The sequence below is a fragment of the Anabrus simplex genome, chromosome 2 (genome assembly GCF_040414725.1).
Source record: "Anabrus simplex isolate iqAnaSimp1 chromosome 2, ASM4041472v1, whole genome shotgun sequence".
NCBI classification, from domain to species: domain Eukaryota; kingdom Metazoa; phylum Arthropoda; class Insecta; order Orthoptera; family Tettigoniidae; genus Anabrus; species Anabrus simplex.
In genome coordinates this window covers 866,881,429-866,897,816 of record NC_090266.1, presented here as the reverse complement: position 1 = coordinate 866,897,816, position 16,388 = coordinate 866,881,429, and the positions used below count along the sequence as shown (strand labels likewise).

Here is a 16,388-nt window from a genome sequence, read left to right as displayed (position 1 = left end):
TCTCGTGGAGGAGCTTAGTAAATTTGCGGGGGCTTGGAGACTAAACACTGTAACGTACGACAGTGTATAATGAAGTTGGTTGTATGTATGTTAGAATAAATGCAATAAAGAAATACCGGATGTACACAAAGAGACCCTGCATTTTTTTTTTCAAAATTTGGGGGAGCCAAAATTTGGAGTCTGGGTATTATTTGTGTCAAAGTTGGTGCAGTGCTCCTGACATACAGCATCTGGAGGCTTGCATTTTCTGCCCACTCTGTTGACAGATCAGTTCCTGACAAATGTGAGGAGCGAGCCAAGTACGTAATGCATAATTTGAGTGGAGCCATTTAAAGTACCGTAGTATCGCATGTTTAGGATGGCTGGCGTGATTTCTTGTTGAAGTTGTAAGTTACGATCTTCACTTCCGTGTTGACATTTAACCAATAATGTAGAGTTTGAGGGATGTTCCACCATTCAACACATTGCAACAATTTATTAAATTATAAGAAGACCGGTTTCGACTCCCATGGAGTCATCATTAGTTCTTGGTGAAAATTAAATTAAGGGAAATCTGATAACAATCATCATAACGAAAAATCCATGCACCTATAGGTGGTTGCACGGAAATACATCATTGAGTTGATAGATATAACCTTGAAATGCAACATACACTTGGCAAGGAGAACTTGGAGCTTAGAAAGTTCCCAGTTCTGGCTCTAACAGTCTTGTGTTCATAGAACTCGAAACACTGGAATTACATGTACTGGATTGAAAATAATTACAAAACACAATAAGGACACTTATAATGGTGTGGAAAACTTGGCTCTCTAATAAGAGCATTCTTGGATTTGACAGTCCTGTTTCTGTCTGAAAAAGATTGGATGAAATACACACCATGAAGCAAAATGTATAAAGACATAGATCTAGTCTAAACTGTCGCGCGTTCATGTACACGGAACACTGGGAACACTTGTATTGTTTGATAACACACTCGTTCAAATGAAAACACTTATAACCATATGAAATATTGGCGTTACTAGAACGTTTATGGGTTTGACTGTCCTGCTTCCCCTGACTAAACTAGTGAAATAAATATACATTGAATGTTAAAGATAAACTACTTGGTATTTAAAGTTCTGGTTTTTGGTTACCAAAATTGTCATGTTTTCGTGGAACACAGAATAGAACTGCTGGTCCTGCTTCTGTCTACTGGAAACTAATGCATTAACGCAGTTGAAATTAATTGATTGAAAGTTTATACACCAATGCAAAACACTTGGCACTTTAATATTCTTCGATCCGAGTAAAATATCGTTGTATGTTTACACAACTTGGCATAGACTTGTCGAGCAGTCTTGTCACAATCAACCAGAATATGTGAACCTTTAAAAAAAACAAAAACAGAAAACAAAAACTTGTTGACTATTACACACACACACACATGAACTTATTAGTAGAATTAAGCTGGTTGAAGAGCTGGGGGAACATCTTTCAATATGGAATACTTGCTATTGTAGTTGTAACTGTAGTCGCTATTGTTGTAGTATGGTGATGGTATGGCCTTGACTTATGGAAACGTGCACTGAAGGTGTCTGAGGAAAAAGAGAAAGACAGAATGGGAAACTGTTGTGTGTGTGTGTTCGAGTTAAAATGAAATGTTGTTTTTATTAATTTACTCACTCCGTATCCGCTCGTGCTGACCAGCCGTTTGAAGAGTGGGTTGCGATCTGTTCAACTGTGCTTGTGTGGGTGTGGGTGTGTGTGTGTGTGTGTGTGTGTTGTTTAAGGTAAACATAACAAACCTATTTAAGAAACACGGGGTAAAAATAGCATTCAAAACAACCAACAACAATCGTTCTCATTTCCACAATCCAGGGACCGTGAATAAATCGGACAAATTTGGCAAATCAGACATCTACAGATTACAGTGCCAAACTTGTACAGCAAGCTACATCGGACAGACAGGACGGAACTTTAACACCAGGTACACCGAACACATTAATGCAGTTAAACATATCCAAGCATAAATTCTCCGACATAGATAAAGACATGCAAATTATTGAAACCATGGAAAAGGGTCCCCTACTCAATATCAAAGAAATATTTTACATATCATTAGACCAAGAAGTTAATTTTAATCATAATCTGAATGAATCCACCGAAAAAACAAACATTCTTTACGAGGCCATTCACCCCCTCATCATCGAAACTTATGTAGACAGAACGGCTCGACAACAAAGCGCGCTTACACACACACACACACACACACACACACACACACACACACACACACACACACACACACACACACACACACACACACACACACACACACACACACACACACACACACACACACACACACACACACACACACACACACACACACACACACACACACACACACACACACACACACACACACACACACACACACACACACACACACACACACACACACACACACACACACACACACACACACACACACACACACACACACACACACACACACACCCCCCCCCACTCTCTCACACACACCCCTTCCACACCTCAACAAATCCAAAGCACCCCCCCTGAATTAAGTTCAATACCTCTTTATTAAAACGTGACCATGTAACGTTTCATAAGCCGTTAAAGTCGTAATGAGTATGGCTCATTCAATATTTCTCAAGATCCAACAAATATTATCTAATTGGATTAACCATACTCGTTTCAGGTTCCTTATGGAATGACTAGAACTTTCTTCTTTGCACTATGTGAACACAAGTCTTATTACACCGCTTACACTACTTTCTTTCAGCCATCTTATTAGCCTAACAAGACCAAATTGTGAAAAACTTAGAACTCGGAGTTACATTTTATTAAGATTTAACCAAAACGACACCTGATGAGATGAATTCAAATATTCGTCAAAATGTTAATATTTAATGTGACATCATTTGGACGTTACGTTACTTTTTAAGAATTGAATTTTTACTCAAAATATTACCCTAATGGTTTAATAAGTGCACTATTAGACTTTAAGAACAAGTTTTATAATTGTCTCAAGGATATGATAAGTTACACATTTGTCAATTTTAATTATACATGGCTGAAGGTGACCTAGAACATGGTCAAAACTAGTGCCACATTGTGATGTATGTATAATCACAAATAAAATATGTATTGATTAGGTGGACATTCTTTTCTACCTATTGCGATTCAAGTAGAGCTGTCTGAATGTGCTCCTTCTCCTTCCAATTGTTGGAGTCACTCTGCTTTATGTCCTGCGTAGTTTCTGTAAAAAATACCAGGCAAATACCATACGAAGATGGTCCCTTAACTATGTTCACAGCCAATAGCTTTTCCTGTACTTGCTCTAATTACTGCAATGACAGGACATTAATGCAAAGATCCATAGGTATGATGTAGTTGTCCTTTTGTGAGGTACTGTTTCTTGAAAAACACTTGATCGAAGATTTGGTGTCGATGAAATAGTATTTTCTGGACGGTTGATGCAAGAAATAATTTTCCTCAAGGAATGGATAATGCGGGACTTTTAAAACATGATTTAATTATAATGCTCACTGAACAACGTAATTTGAATTAATAACCCGTGAAAAAAAGTATTTCCGGGAATGGATAATCGAGGTTCCAGTGTAATATGCCTTGTGCAATATTTCGTTAAGACTATTTGATGTACCCTTTTTCCGTAGCAGATGCCATACTTGGTGACAGAAAAAGCTCTACCATACGTACTGGCTGCACAGTGCAAGATATGTACCTATTAGCTTGTATTCAGGAGAGGGAGAGTTTGTACCCCACTGTCACCAACTCTGGTGTTTCTTCTCATTTTCACACCAGGCAAATGTTTCAGTTGTACTTTAATTAATGCCATGGCTGCTTCCATTCCAATCACATCACATTGTTGCCAAAACCCTATTTGAGTTAGTGCAACATTAAACTGCTTGCAAAATAGAAAAGCTCCCAATTTTATCCTGCTGTTGTTCTATATGATTGGAGAATGCTAAACAGGTATAAAAATGGACTTTTTTTTTTTTTGGAGAATTTATGAGATCTAGCAGGAAAAAGAAATATTTGGGCCTGGGACACATTTCTCGCAAAAATTTACAAATCTTTGAAATAACAAAATCACTGAGTAATCTATGGATCTGAATACCAAGACACTTTACTGAAAATCCGTGAGGGAGAAAACAGAATAGATAGTAGAGTAGAAGTCCATTATAGTGAGAATTCATAAAGGCGAGAAATCTAGTCGTGATAACGGATTGTCATTATATCCGACTATTCGTAAAAATCAGGAAAAAGCCCATATACATAAAAATCCATAAGAAATGACAATCAGATCATTCAAAACCTGTGTTTTTGCGGATGATATGCATGCTGTAGGTCACTCGTTTGTTTTTTCCAAAATCCGATACTACGTGAAAGCGTATGTTTAATTCTATTTTGAAAAAATTATAGTATCACTCCAGAGGCCTCTGTGGCAATCGTTCCACTTTTCTTCTTCAAATAGCGCCACCTAACCTAACGATATATGTATAATGAAAATGTATTTCAAGCGCACGTAGAGATATGATAACGTACCCGTTACAAAATTTAACACCACGCAAGAAAATATAAACTATCCTCTGAATCAGCGATGTACTCGGCCATATCTTGGTGTAACACATTCATACTTAATTTCGTATATAACATTTTTTTAAATTCTTGCTTTTTTTTAAAAAATTTACAATTGGCTTTACGTCGAACTGATACAGATAGGTCTTATAGCGACGATGGGATAGGAAAGGCGTAGGAATAGAAAGGAAGTGACCATGGCCTTAATTAAGGTACAGCCCCAGCATTTGCCTGGTGTGAAAATTGGAAACCACGGAAAACCATCTTCAGGGCTGCTGAAAGTGGGGTTTGAACCCACTATCTCCCGGATGTTAGCTCACAGCTGTGTGGCCCTAACCGCACAGCCAACTCGCCCGGTACGTTAAAAATTAAGCGATCGTTTACTTCAGCCTTAATTTCTAACGAGTTATCAACTGCTATCGGCCACGTTATTTATGCATTTATTACTAAAACGCGTTATCCTCTTTCATTTTTAATTCTCTTTTAGAAAACGGCAGTCGATTGGCATTACCTTTTTTTTTTTCCTAGTGGCTTTGTCACACCGACACAGATAGGTCTTATGGCGACGATGGGACAGGAAATGCTTAGGAATTGGAAGGAAGCGGCCGCGGCCTTAATTAAGGTACAGCCCCGTATTTGCCTGGTGAGAAAACGGGAAACCACGGAAAACCATCTTCAGGGCTGGTTACAATGGGATTCGAACCCACTATCTCCCGGATGCAAGCTCACAGTCGCGCACCCCTAACCACATGGCCAACTCGCCCAGTGATGGGCATTACTAATCGACTCCGACATCGCCTTCGAATGTCGAGGAGAGAGCTTGCAAGTGTACGTAGCGAGAAAACTATACGGTACTGAAGATGACCGATCGCATTTTGTAGCCAATGTTTCAGTTTTCTTATTCAAATAGCATCACCTAACTTAACCGTACTAACCCTGTAATCAGGCATGAGGAAATATAAACTAACCTCTGAAATCAGTGACGCGCTCTGCCTTATCTTGAGGTGTATCGCATTCTTGCTTAACCTATACTAAACACACAAAAACGATACCGGACCGCAGATGATAGATTACATTTTGCAGCAATGTTTCAGTTTTCTTATTCAAACATCTTCCCCTGACCTAATATAACTGTACTATATGTATCATTAAAACATGTTTCAAGCGCCAGTAGAGAAAAGATAACCTTATCGCTATAAATTTACATGATAACAGCCTGTCTGAAATTTAATCAGACGCGAGAAAATATAAAACTAACCACTGAAATCAATGATACACTCTGCCATATCTTGAGGTGAAACCCATTCTTACTTAACTGCACTATTTAGCATTAAAATTTAGCGATCGTTTCCTTCAACTTTTATTTTTAAGAGTTAACTACTACTATCGGACATGTTATTTATGCATTTATTATGAAAACATGTTCTCTTTCATTTCCATTTTTCTTTACGAAAGAGCAGTCAACTGATATTACTAATCTACTCAGACATCGCCTTAGAATGTCGACAAGAGATCTCTCTAGCGGACATAGCAAGGAAATGATACCGAAGATGATCAATCACATGGAATATAATCGCTGGGTGCATAAATGTTGGTAACGGAAAAAATCGTGCACGCTTAATTGCTCGTAATAATGGATGTGTCAGTGAAAGGGCTCTCTCTGTAACCGAAGATAACAGTTTAATATAGGAATTTTGAAGGGACAGAAAATCTGTCGTTATGACGGGGTTCTTGTTATGTGCTGTACTCGTTATAGTGGACTTCTACTGTACATTTAACTTCAAAAGCATTAATGTTTCCATTTTATTCTTAGATCAGTATAATTTAGTAAAGACTCCACGAAAACAAACCTGCAAAACTCCATATGCTCGTCATCATCTTGATCTGGTACTCCTTCACCTTCACAATGAGGACAGGACCACTTGCCTTCTGGCGTTTCTTCTAATTCTGGTTCAAGACACACCAAATGGTACGCACGTGGACAGGTATCACACAAGATGATTTCACCCCCTTGTTGACAAACCTCGCAATAGTCCTGATGGTCAGTCTGGGAGAAAACAATAAAAAGTAGGATCAGATGGCACCCACCACAATACTTTCACTCATAGTTACTGCAGGAAATCCACATGCATATCAATCAACCCAGAAAAGAAATGTTCCAATCAACTTGATTCAGATTCAAATATGCACAGTTATCAACATAGTATATTATGGATGCAGCCTCTCTCTAGCTCTCGGTACATTAAAAGCCTCTGGTACTTTTATAGGAAATATCAGAGCAATTCAGAAAGTGAAGAATGATTACCCATAAAAATTTGCATTATCATAATATTAAAGAAACTGAATAGTCAAGTATTGTCTCATACCTCAAGCTACTTTTCCACATAGTCACCTTGGACATTTAGGCACTTGTACGTGGAGACCAGTTTCAGTATTCCCTCATCAAAGAACATTCCCACTAGTTACTTTAACCATACTGTGACAGTATTCTTTACATTGCCATCATTGCCAAATAGTTTTCCAGCAAGGTGCTACATCATCTTAGAAAACAGGTGAAAATTTAATGGTGCCAAGTCTGGACTGAAGAATGGGTGTGAAAAGCCTCCCAACTAGATTTACGCAGCAGGTTCTATGTCCTCCCGGCAGTAAGATGTAGAGCAATGACAATGAGAAGAACAATGCCATGTAAGAGCAGACATCTTAAAAACCGAGCAAGTGGCTGTGTGGTTTTAGTTAAATAGCAATTGCCTTTCATTCGGGAGATAGCGAGTTCAATCCCCACTCTAGTCCTTACCATAATTAAGGCTACGGTTGCTTCCTTCCCACTCCTATCCCATTGCTGCCATAAGACCTATCTGGGTCGGTGCAACATTTTTAAAAAGACTTTAAGAGTAGCAACAGTAGGTATCAGCAGTTACGGTGGCGTTTCTTGGTACAAATTCGATGAGTGAGACTGCTTTATGGTCCCAGAAAACAGGTACTATGAGCTTCTTCAATGACACAGTTTTACTTTGCACAGATTTAAATGATGCCACTCAAGAGAATGACATGTCCTTTTGGGGGTTTAATGCAAGACCTATGTTTTTATCCCCTGTGACAATTTGGTTGAAGAACTCATTATACCATAATGACCATAACAATTGAAGAAAGTCAAGCCACAATCCTTTCGTTCAGCTTTGTGCCCATCAGTGAGCAACTGTGGTACCCACTTTCAGAGTTTGCAGTACTGCAAATGTTCAGCAACAATTTTGAACAGACCTGTACAAGACGCCTTCGGATATTATGCATGTACACCAATATTGTTGAAGCAAAAATTCTCTCAAATGATGCAATCAATCTTTTGTTTCACTTCAACCGTGACGACAGAGGGGCTACCTGATCTCCATGCCACAACTGTTCATTCTACCATTTTAAAACCATATGCACCACTTCCTAGCATTGACCTCATTCATAACACCCCCTCCAGAGACTGAAACAAGTCTCCAATGAATGCCAATTGTCAAGAGCAACGGTTTTTTAGCATTAAAAAAAGAAAAACAAGAATAAACAATGGAACTTTAAAGCCAGCAGGATTATTAATACGCAAGTTCATCTTTAAAGATGTCTACATCACACTACACATGGCTTAAGTGAGACTGGCTGCAATAAACTAGTTGCACAATCCTGATGTACAAGTGCTCTTTATTTTATGAATCTTCTATGTATATGATTATATTGCACAAAGAGTGAAATATAAGACATGGACAAAAAAGAAAAAGTCAGAAAAGGAGCAGAGCTAGAAAATGTCAATGAAAAATGAAGAAACTTTTTATTTAATTGTCCACCTAGTCAATACTAATATATTACAATATAATTAAAAATTGAATGTTCGTTAAAAAATTATTCGGTAGAATATGTTTCAGTTCGCTGGACCATCTTCGGATACATTTCATATTAACGTGTTCTTTCTATTTAGATCTTCTTGAGTACCAGAAGCAGAACATAAATTGAACCATCTTGTTAAAAACTTTTCATGTAGAAAAGTTTTAAAAGCTGAATGTCAGTATGAAAAAGTTGAGTCGAGATAAAAATGGAGGCAGTGAGAGACTTATTATTTTACGTGGATATGAAGATATTCCGCATTGGTCTCAATCTGCTGTGCACTTCCCACAACCGCAATGAAGTTCGTCACAAGGAAAAGCAATACGTATCAGAATATTTTATGCAATATTAAATAAAAGTGGATGAGGTGACTCGAGCAATATATTATCTAGGTTGCTACATTTGTCACTGTAATGATGGCACTACAGGTAACAAGACAAAGGTGATGGGAAAATAGTGTGCTAACTATTATACCACACTGGCACAAAATTAAGTTTCAAAACAGAGATATTAAACATTACATCAGTGGTCTAATTTCATCTATTCCTGCTGCTTTGACACTATAGATTATTTACCATCATCTCCACTTTCTTGAACATCACCATTATTGTTCTCCTTCCAATGAACTTGTTGTCTGGGGAAAAAAAAACCCACACACTCTCTCTCTTTTTTTTTCCTTCTACGAGGGTTCGAACTTTAATAATGGCAACTATTTAATTACAACTGATGTAAAAGAGATTCATGTTACCAAGTTTTACTGTCCTTCAAAGTGGTCAACAGTACTGTGTACAACCCACTGGCCAGCGAAGTGAAAGTCGTAGGATACCTTTAGCAGCGCCTGTTGTGTTGATAGTTCAAATGAAGCGGTCTACTGCCCGAAGAATCTCTGGAACAGTTCTGAAGCGAATGCCACACTATCACAGTTGTACACGAGAATAACCTTAACTTTCATATTGCTGGGGTTCTGACAAACTATCGATCATCGTGGTGGCCTGTAACAGCGTCATTCGTTTGATTGGCATTTCAGTTGTGCCTCGTATGATTTTGCCCATGTCTCATCCAGCGAAAAATTATACAGTGTAAGAAACCCTCTCCTTCATGCTCATAGCGCTACGAGTGGTTACGAGCAGCATTGTATCGTAACTATTTCTGCATTTCCATCAAATCACGCAGAACCCAACGTAATGCAATTTTCCTCATGCCCATGCGTTCCTTCAGAATGTGAAGCACAGTCATATGCGCTAATCAGGTGTCTCAGGCCAGCTAATGAATTGCATGGCATCGATCAGTGTCCAGTAACATGACAAGAGCATGCACTTCTACTTTACTGACACTAAGATGATCTGCCTGATGCAAATCTGGTACATTTTGGCGTCCCTCGTTGAAGGCTTTTACCCAGTGTGCCACTGTTTTAAAAGGAAATGTAGATTCCCTGCAAGCCTCTTGAAGATCTTGATGAAAATGTTATACTGTACAACCTCTGGCACAATCTTTATCCAACTCCGTTTTTCCTGTTTCGAAAACATCGTGACCACACTACCTTAGACCGCCCGCAAACACTAGGCTCTGTTCCTCTCGCCAGTGCACCTGATGTGGGAAGAGAGAGTCCATGTGCTCTGAGGTAAGGTAGGTACCTAACTAAAATGTGCTATCAGCGACATTACTAGGTTCCGTCTCATGGCGTCTCTAAAGCAGTGTTGCCACTTTTGAAATTCCAACCTTTGTATATTGCGAAGAATTTCAAAATATCCTGTGCCTTGACTGATTCCCTAGCATTACAATGCATCTACCTAATTTACCCAAAATGCTATTCATTCCCTTTTTTTTTTCCCTTCCCTTTCTTATTATGGTCCAGAAAGGTTTCCATTGCAACTGACCTTGCCTTTACAGGTTACTTCAGAAATCTTCTCACGATTTCTTTTACTTTACAATTATTTGCCTCTCTATTTCTTTCCTCTAAGTAAAAGTAAAACGAACCAAAGGTCATCTCTGTACAGGCCATGAGGGCCCTTGGAGGGGTGGAAGATAAAGGCTTGCACTATCCATAATCTCTGTTTTTGGTAAGGTCCTTCTCTATGTTCTGTTCTCTATCTATAGCAGTTCTTTTTTTGGAGCCATTTTTATACACCTAACATTTACTAATTTCCTCATCCTGAAGATTTTCTGCCCTTATCCATCTGCTGATAAGACATTTTTCTCTATCCTAGGCCTAGTGATAGTTCCACGCAGATCAGATAGTGGTCTATCCCTGTTGCCATTTCTTGATGGATGCAGTACTTTTGTATTCGTCTCTTGGCACAGGCCAGAGCAAAATGTAGCTTCCACTGAAGTCCCAGTCTCATCCATGGCTGTGACAATATGGAAGTTGCTGGGGTATGGGTGGTGCCATATAATGACATTTGGAGCACAAATAGTGTCTGAGTGTTATGGAAGGTGTTGCTCATAGGGTCAGTCGTGCTGCAGTGGCACATTCTGGCCCAGTGAGGAAAGCAATGGCAAACTACTTCACTCCTCATTTTGCCTAGTACGCCACATTTGGGCTCTGCAATTGGTTTTTGCTGTTTCCCTATAACTGCATAGCCTTTGGTGGTGCTATCTGAGGATCCAACCAGCCTCTGGGATGATGACCTAACCAGACACACATCACTGAAAATTCCCTAGAACATTCATACAGTCAGGAATATTCAGGATGAGGAAATTATATTTCTGATTTCAAAATTCATAATGAACGAATGAAAATCCACAGCCTGTTTCCAGTCATTCAACCAGGTCAGCGATGGAATGAATGACAGAGTCAATTGGGAACATGCATAATTTTCAAAAATATTTTTTTTGAAAATTACACCAATGAAATAGTACGTAAACGTATTACATTGTGGTATGTTGCCCTGTTTTCTACCATTAAAAAAATATTTAATAGTGCCTTTCCGCAAGGCGAGTGAAACGGCATCTGACGTAAGCGGCGCGCTGTGACGTCACGATCCAGTACCGCATGGAGCTCTACCAGCCGTTGTGCATCAGCCGTTGCTAAAAGCCGATTGTTTATTATTCATGATCGCGAATAACTTCAAAATGACAGAAGAAAGGTTCAAAACAGCACAATCAGACAATCTATCATGTGTAGATGTCATCATTCTTGAAAAATAGTGACTTTTGTGGCCGCAGAATTTCGCGGATAAAAAACAAGTTTGTAAGTGGCATCTTTTATATACGTGCAATGTACTGTAACCCATAGTATTAGGATAACAACGAACCTGGATAGATATATCATCACTTTCAACATTTCCTTCTAGACTGATTCCCCTATTAAAGAATAACATTACATTTTCGGGCTTTCAGCATTAGTAAAGTAAGAAATCGGATTTCAGCACTAACATAAACCTATAGGTAGCATTATAGTACTAGTCCGCTTCTGTGGTGTAGTGGTTAATGTGTGCCACTCCCGGAGGCCCGGTTTCGATTCCCGGCTCTGCCATGAAAGTTGAAAACAAATAGTACGAGGGCTGGAACGGGGTCTACTCCGCCTCGGGAGGTCAACTGAGTAGAAGGGTTTCGAATCCCACCTCAGCCATCCTCGAAGTGGTTTTTCGTATTTTCCTACTTCTCCTCCAGGCACCTAAGGCCACGGCCGTTTCCTTCCCTCTTCCTTGTCTATCCCTTCCGATCCTCCCATCCTCCAAAGGCCCCTGTTGAGCATAACAGGTGAGGCCTCCTGGGAGAGGTAATGGCCCTCCTCACCAGTTGCATCACCATACTCAAAGTCTCACGTTCCAGGACACTGCCCTGGAAGTGGTAGAGGTGAAATCCCTCGCTAAGTCCGAGAGAAAACCAACCCTGAAGGATAAACTGATTAAGAAAGAAAGAAAGAAGGAAAGAAAGAAAGAAAGATCATAGTACTATAGGGCTATAATCTATCATTCCCAAAAAAATATATATTTATGGTTGGGACAACTGGCCTACCCACTTCCGGGGCCCATGAAAGAGAATTAAATATCCTTGTGGAGGGAAAAAGTTAAACATGATAAAGGTAAATATGACTTCATCTAGTTTTCAAAAGTCGGGCTGAGTGGTTCAGACTGTTGAGGTGCTGGCCTTCTGACCCCAACTTGGCAGGTTCGATCCTGGTTCAGTCCGGTGGTAGTTGAAGGTGCTCAAATACGTCAGCCTCGTGTCGGTAGATTTACTGGCACGTAAAATAACTCCTGCAGGACTAAATTCCTGCACATCGGCGTCTCCGAAAATCGTAGAAGTAGTTAGCGGGGCGTGAAGCCAGTAACATTAATTACATTTGGCTTTTAACAAGCTGAGCATATCAGGAAAGAAAAGTGTCCTGGTGACATTTTAGTCGCTCAATACAGGAATGTCTTTGGGTGCTGTGACTTTAATTTTGTTGTTGTTGTTGTTGTTTGCTTTACGTCACACCGTCACATATAGGTCTTATGGCGACGATGGGACAGGAAAGGCCTAGAAATGGGAACAACGCGGCCGTGGCCTTAGGTACAGCCTCAGCATTTGCCTGGTGTGAAAATGGGAAACCACGGAAAACCATTTTCAGGGCTGCCGGCAGTGGGGTTCAAAACCCACTATCTCCCGGATGCGAGCTCACAGCTGCGCGTTCCTAACCGCACGGCCAGCTCGCGCGGTATGTTTACCCTTCGGTTTATTGACTTGGCTTGTATGACCTAAAACTTAGGCTAAGTTGGATTATATTTTAAACACCTACATCACTATTTTCACCTGTATGCAATTATGTTATTTATTTCATTAATATTATGATAATTATTATAATTGAGCATTGTTAACTTATAAGACTCCAACAGACAAGCATTGGTTTTGTGTAGAGTTATACATTTGTTAAATTCACGTCGTTTCCTTTTATGATGTACACGCCTATTCTTTGTTACATTATAGGGTATTTAGATACAGCCTTAAATTTCTTTACCAATTAAGCTCTTCAATAATAGAAGAATAAGCCCATGCCAAGATATATTGGTAGAATTAGAGCTGTCAAAATGGTTCATAACCCCTTTGATTTATTATCTTGACATGGATCACCCAAAACATAGGTTAGGTTTGGAGAATACTTTAATAATCAGCATTATTTAATGCACCGTTTATTACTTTCATATTCCAAGATGTAATTGAAGCATTTAAATAAAGCATCATACACTAAAATTTAAAGTTTTACCACTAGAACAGCTGACATGGAAAAGTGATTTGAAAATTCAAACAAATTCATCTTACGTTAAAATCTTCAAAAAAATAAACTGTAGACTTTTCCGATATATCACCAGCATTTCTCCAGCTCGCCAAAATCCATTTCTCCCTAGTTTTAGCGTCTTTGGAACGTTTATAAACAATTTGTTTGGGATGGTATGCGATGTGCTATTGCACATCGGAACTCTACACCATTTATAAGTTTTCTGCCTCACTGTCTGCGCAGGATTCATTTTAAGTCTAAAATATACCACTCAGATTATTATCCAATGTATAGACCTCGAATTTAACCATACTAGACACTAACGTAAAGTAGAAATACGCGAAGTGTATCCTGCTTCTCACAGCACACTACGTGTTATTTCGTCTGCTAATTCAGTCAACCTGTACGATGACGTCAGGCCAATGAGATCGCGTACTTGCGTGACGTGACATTTTCGTAGATTTTTATCATGTTTGGAGTTATTATTTGTACATTCTGATCACATTTTTGAATTCTGCATGCAATTTTGTATCAGATTATCATATTTTTAATTAAAACCCCGGATCATGCATGTTCCCTATTATTGATCTAGTATTCCTACCCTCCCCCTCCCATGTGTATTGTGAATAACCCTACCGAGCACATAGCCGTGTGGTTTGGGTCAAGTAGCTATCAGCTTGCATTTGGGAGACAGTGAGTTTGAACCCCACAGTCTGCAGCCCTGAAGATGGTTCTCTGCGATTTCTCATTTTTACACCAGGCAAAAACTGCTGTAAATCACAGAGGTCCAGAAACGTTTCTCATTCCCACTACCTTCCACATCTTCCCAACATTTACAGATAACCTTTTCATATACTACATATCCATTTCCAATTCGTACATTGAAATCACCCAATAATGCAATACTATCTTTGCTGTTGACCCTGACTACTCCATCACTCGGTGCTTCATAACATGTCTTCTTCAACCTTATCTGTTCCTTCAATACAGAGACGATTCTCGTCTTAATTCTTGCAACCACAAAATCTTTCCATACCATTCATTCATTTACATGTCTAAAAGAAGCTATACTGCATCCTATTAAACAGTCCCACTCCACACTCTGCCCTTCCCTTTTAACGCCTGTTGAGAACACCTTCTAATCTCTTATCTCCCCCTTACTTGAATGATGATGATTTTTTTATTTTTTTACAAGTTGCTTTATGTTACACCAACACAGATAGGTCTTATGGTGATGATCGGAAGTGAAAGGGTTAGGAGTGGGAAGGATGTGGCCGTGGCCCCAGCATTTGCCAGGTGTGTAAATGGGAAACCAGGAATTCAATCTTCAGGGCTGCCAACAGTCCAACAGTGGTGTTCAAACCCACTATCCCCCGAATGCACGATCACAGTTGTGTGATCCTAACCGCATGGCCAATTTGCTCGGTGCTATATAGTAAAACATCAAAGAAAAATTTCTTAGAAACACAAACTATGCACGTCAGTATTTGCATTTTTTTTAATGCACAAGAATTTGATTCAGAATAAGGAAACACATGTTTAGAAATACACAAAGTAACTTGCATCTATAAAACATGCCTAAAAGAGACTGCTGCTTCTTTCATTCCAAATTACATACAAGAACATCAAGTTTAATAGCTTAATCCATTACACTGCCGCCCAGAATAAAGCTTGACACATAATGTTGCACTATGTCCATAGCTTCTACTGCTGCCAAATGCGTTGGTACTGCTGCGCATGTCTCATAGGTTTCATTTTCATCCTTGGATTACTGTTTTTATCAATCATCAGCTGTACATGAATTTCATCTACTGTCTGCACTTCGCAGGTGGCAACATTGTCATCATATACAAAATATGTGGCAAAACTTGCCTCTTCTTCATTTGTCCGAAGCCGACTACATTCTTCATCAATATGATCAATGCTTTCCATTATTTACACTGAAACGTCACCAGTGGCTGAATGAACAAAGCCCGCTTTGCAGAAACAGTTTCAAATCGGGGTCTCGTTTACAGATTCCCAGGCGCATTTTAAGAAATGCATAGCATCGAAAATTGAGATTTTACACAAAGCTGTTTGCAGGATAGCCAACCTCTTCTGTATGAACACCCTGTTATATTTCTGCTTCACGCACTGGCCGATGTGCTGGTCCAGTTGTTGGAGGTGGCTTTTGAAGTTTGCGGAAGGATCACTACATGTATATTTCTCAAATAAGATGCATGAATTGGGTGCACAGCACATCTGTCAATGAACATGATTTTCCTCTGCCGCACTCCCATTATGGCATCAAGTGATAGCAAAACATGCTCATAAATTGAGCATGTCATGTAAGCATTGCTATTTGCCATGTTGTGACATGGAAAGGTATGTACATTCTTAAGACTGTACGGATACTTTCACTTCCTTATTATGAGCGGTGACAATTTCTCCATACCACTCTCGTTGCAGTATAACAGCACTGTTAGTCTTTCTTTACTGAGTTTAACTCCATGGCATTTCTCACCCTTGAATGCGTGTGTTTTATCAGGAAAAAGCTAGAAAAAATAACTCCATTTCATCTCCATTAAAAATATCATCAGGGCTATAGTCCTTCAAGATTTCTGGCAGTGTCGTATCTCTCCAAATCTGAACAGCAGGACTCTTTTTCTAGGAAAAACGGTGCCGGTACTCACCATCTACGTGCTATTATGGAAACTTCAACACTTCGAACATATACTCTAAT

The 16,388-nt window shown here is 39.3% G+C and overlaps 1 protein-coding gene across 5 annotated transcripts in view; it reads right to left on the bottom strand.

The window, feature by feature from the left end:
• The window catches only part of Mi-2 (chromodomain-helicase-DNA-binding protein Mi-2 homolog), a 743,946-nt gene that overhangs the window by 414,838 nt on the left and 312,720 nt on the right, over positions 1 to 16,388 (bottom strand). For all 5 annotated transcript variants that reach the window (XM_067141602.2, XM_067141598.2, XM_067141599.2 and 2 more), the window contains exon 9: positions 6,456 to 6,652. In XM_067141602.2, the coding sequence (XP_066997703.2) occupies positions 6,456 to 6,652 (197 nt within the window). The remainder of the gene's footprint in view (positions 1 to 6,455; positions 6,653 to 16,388) is intronic.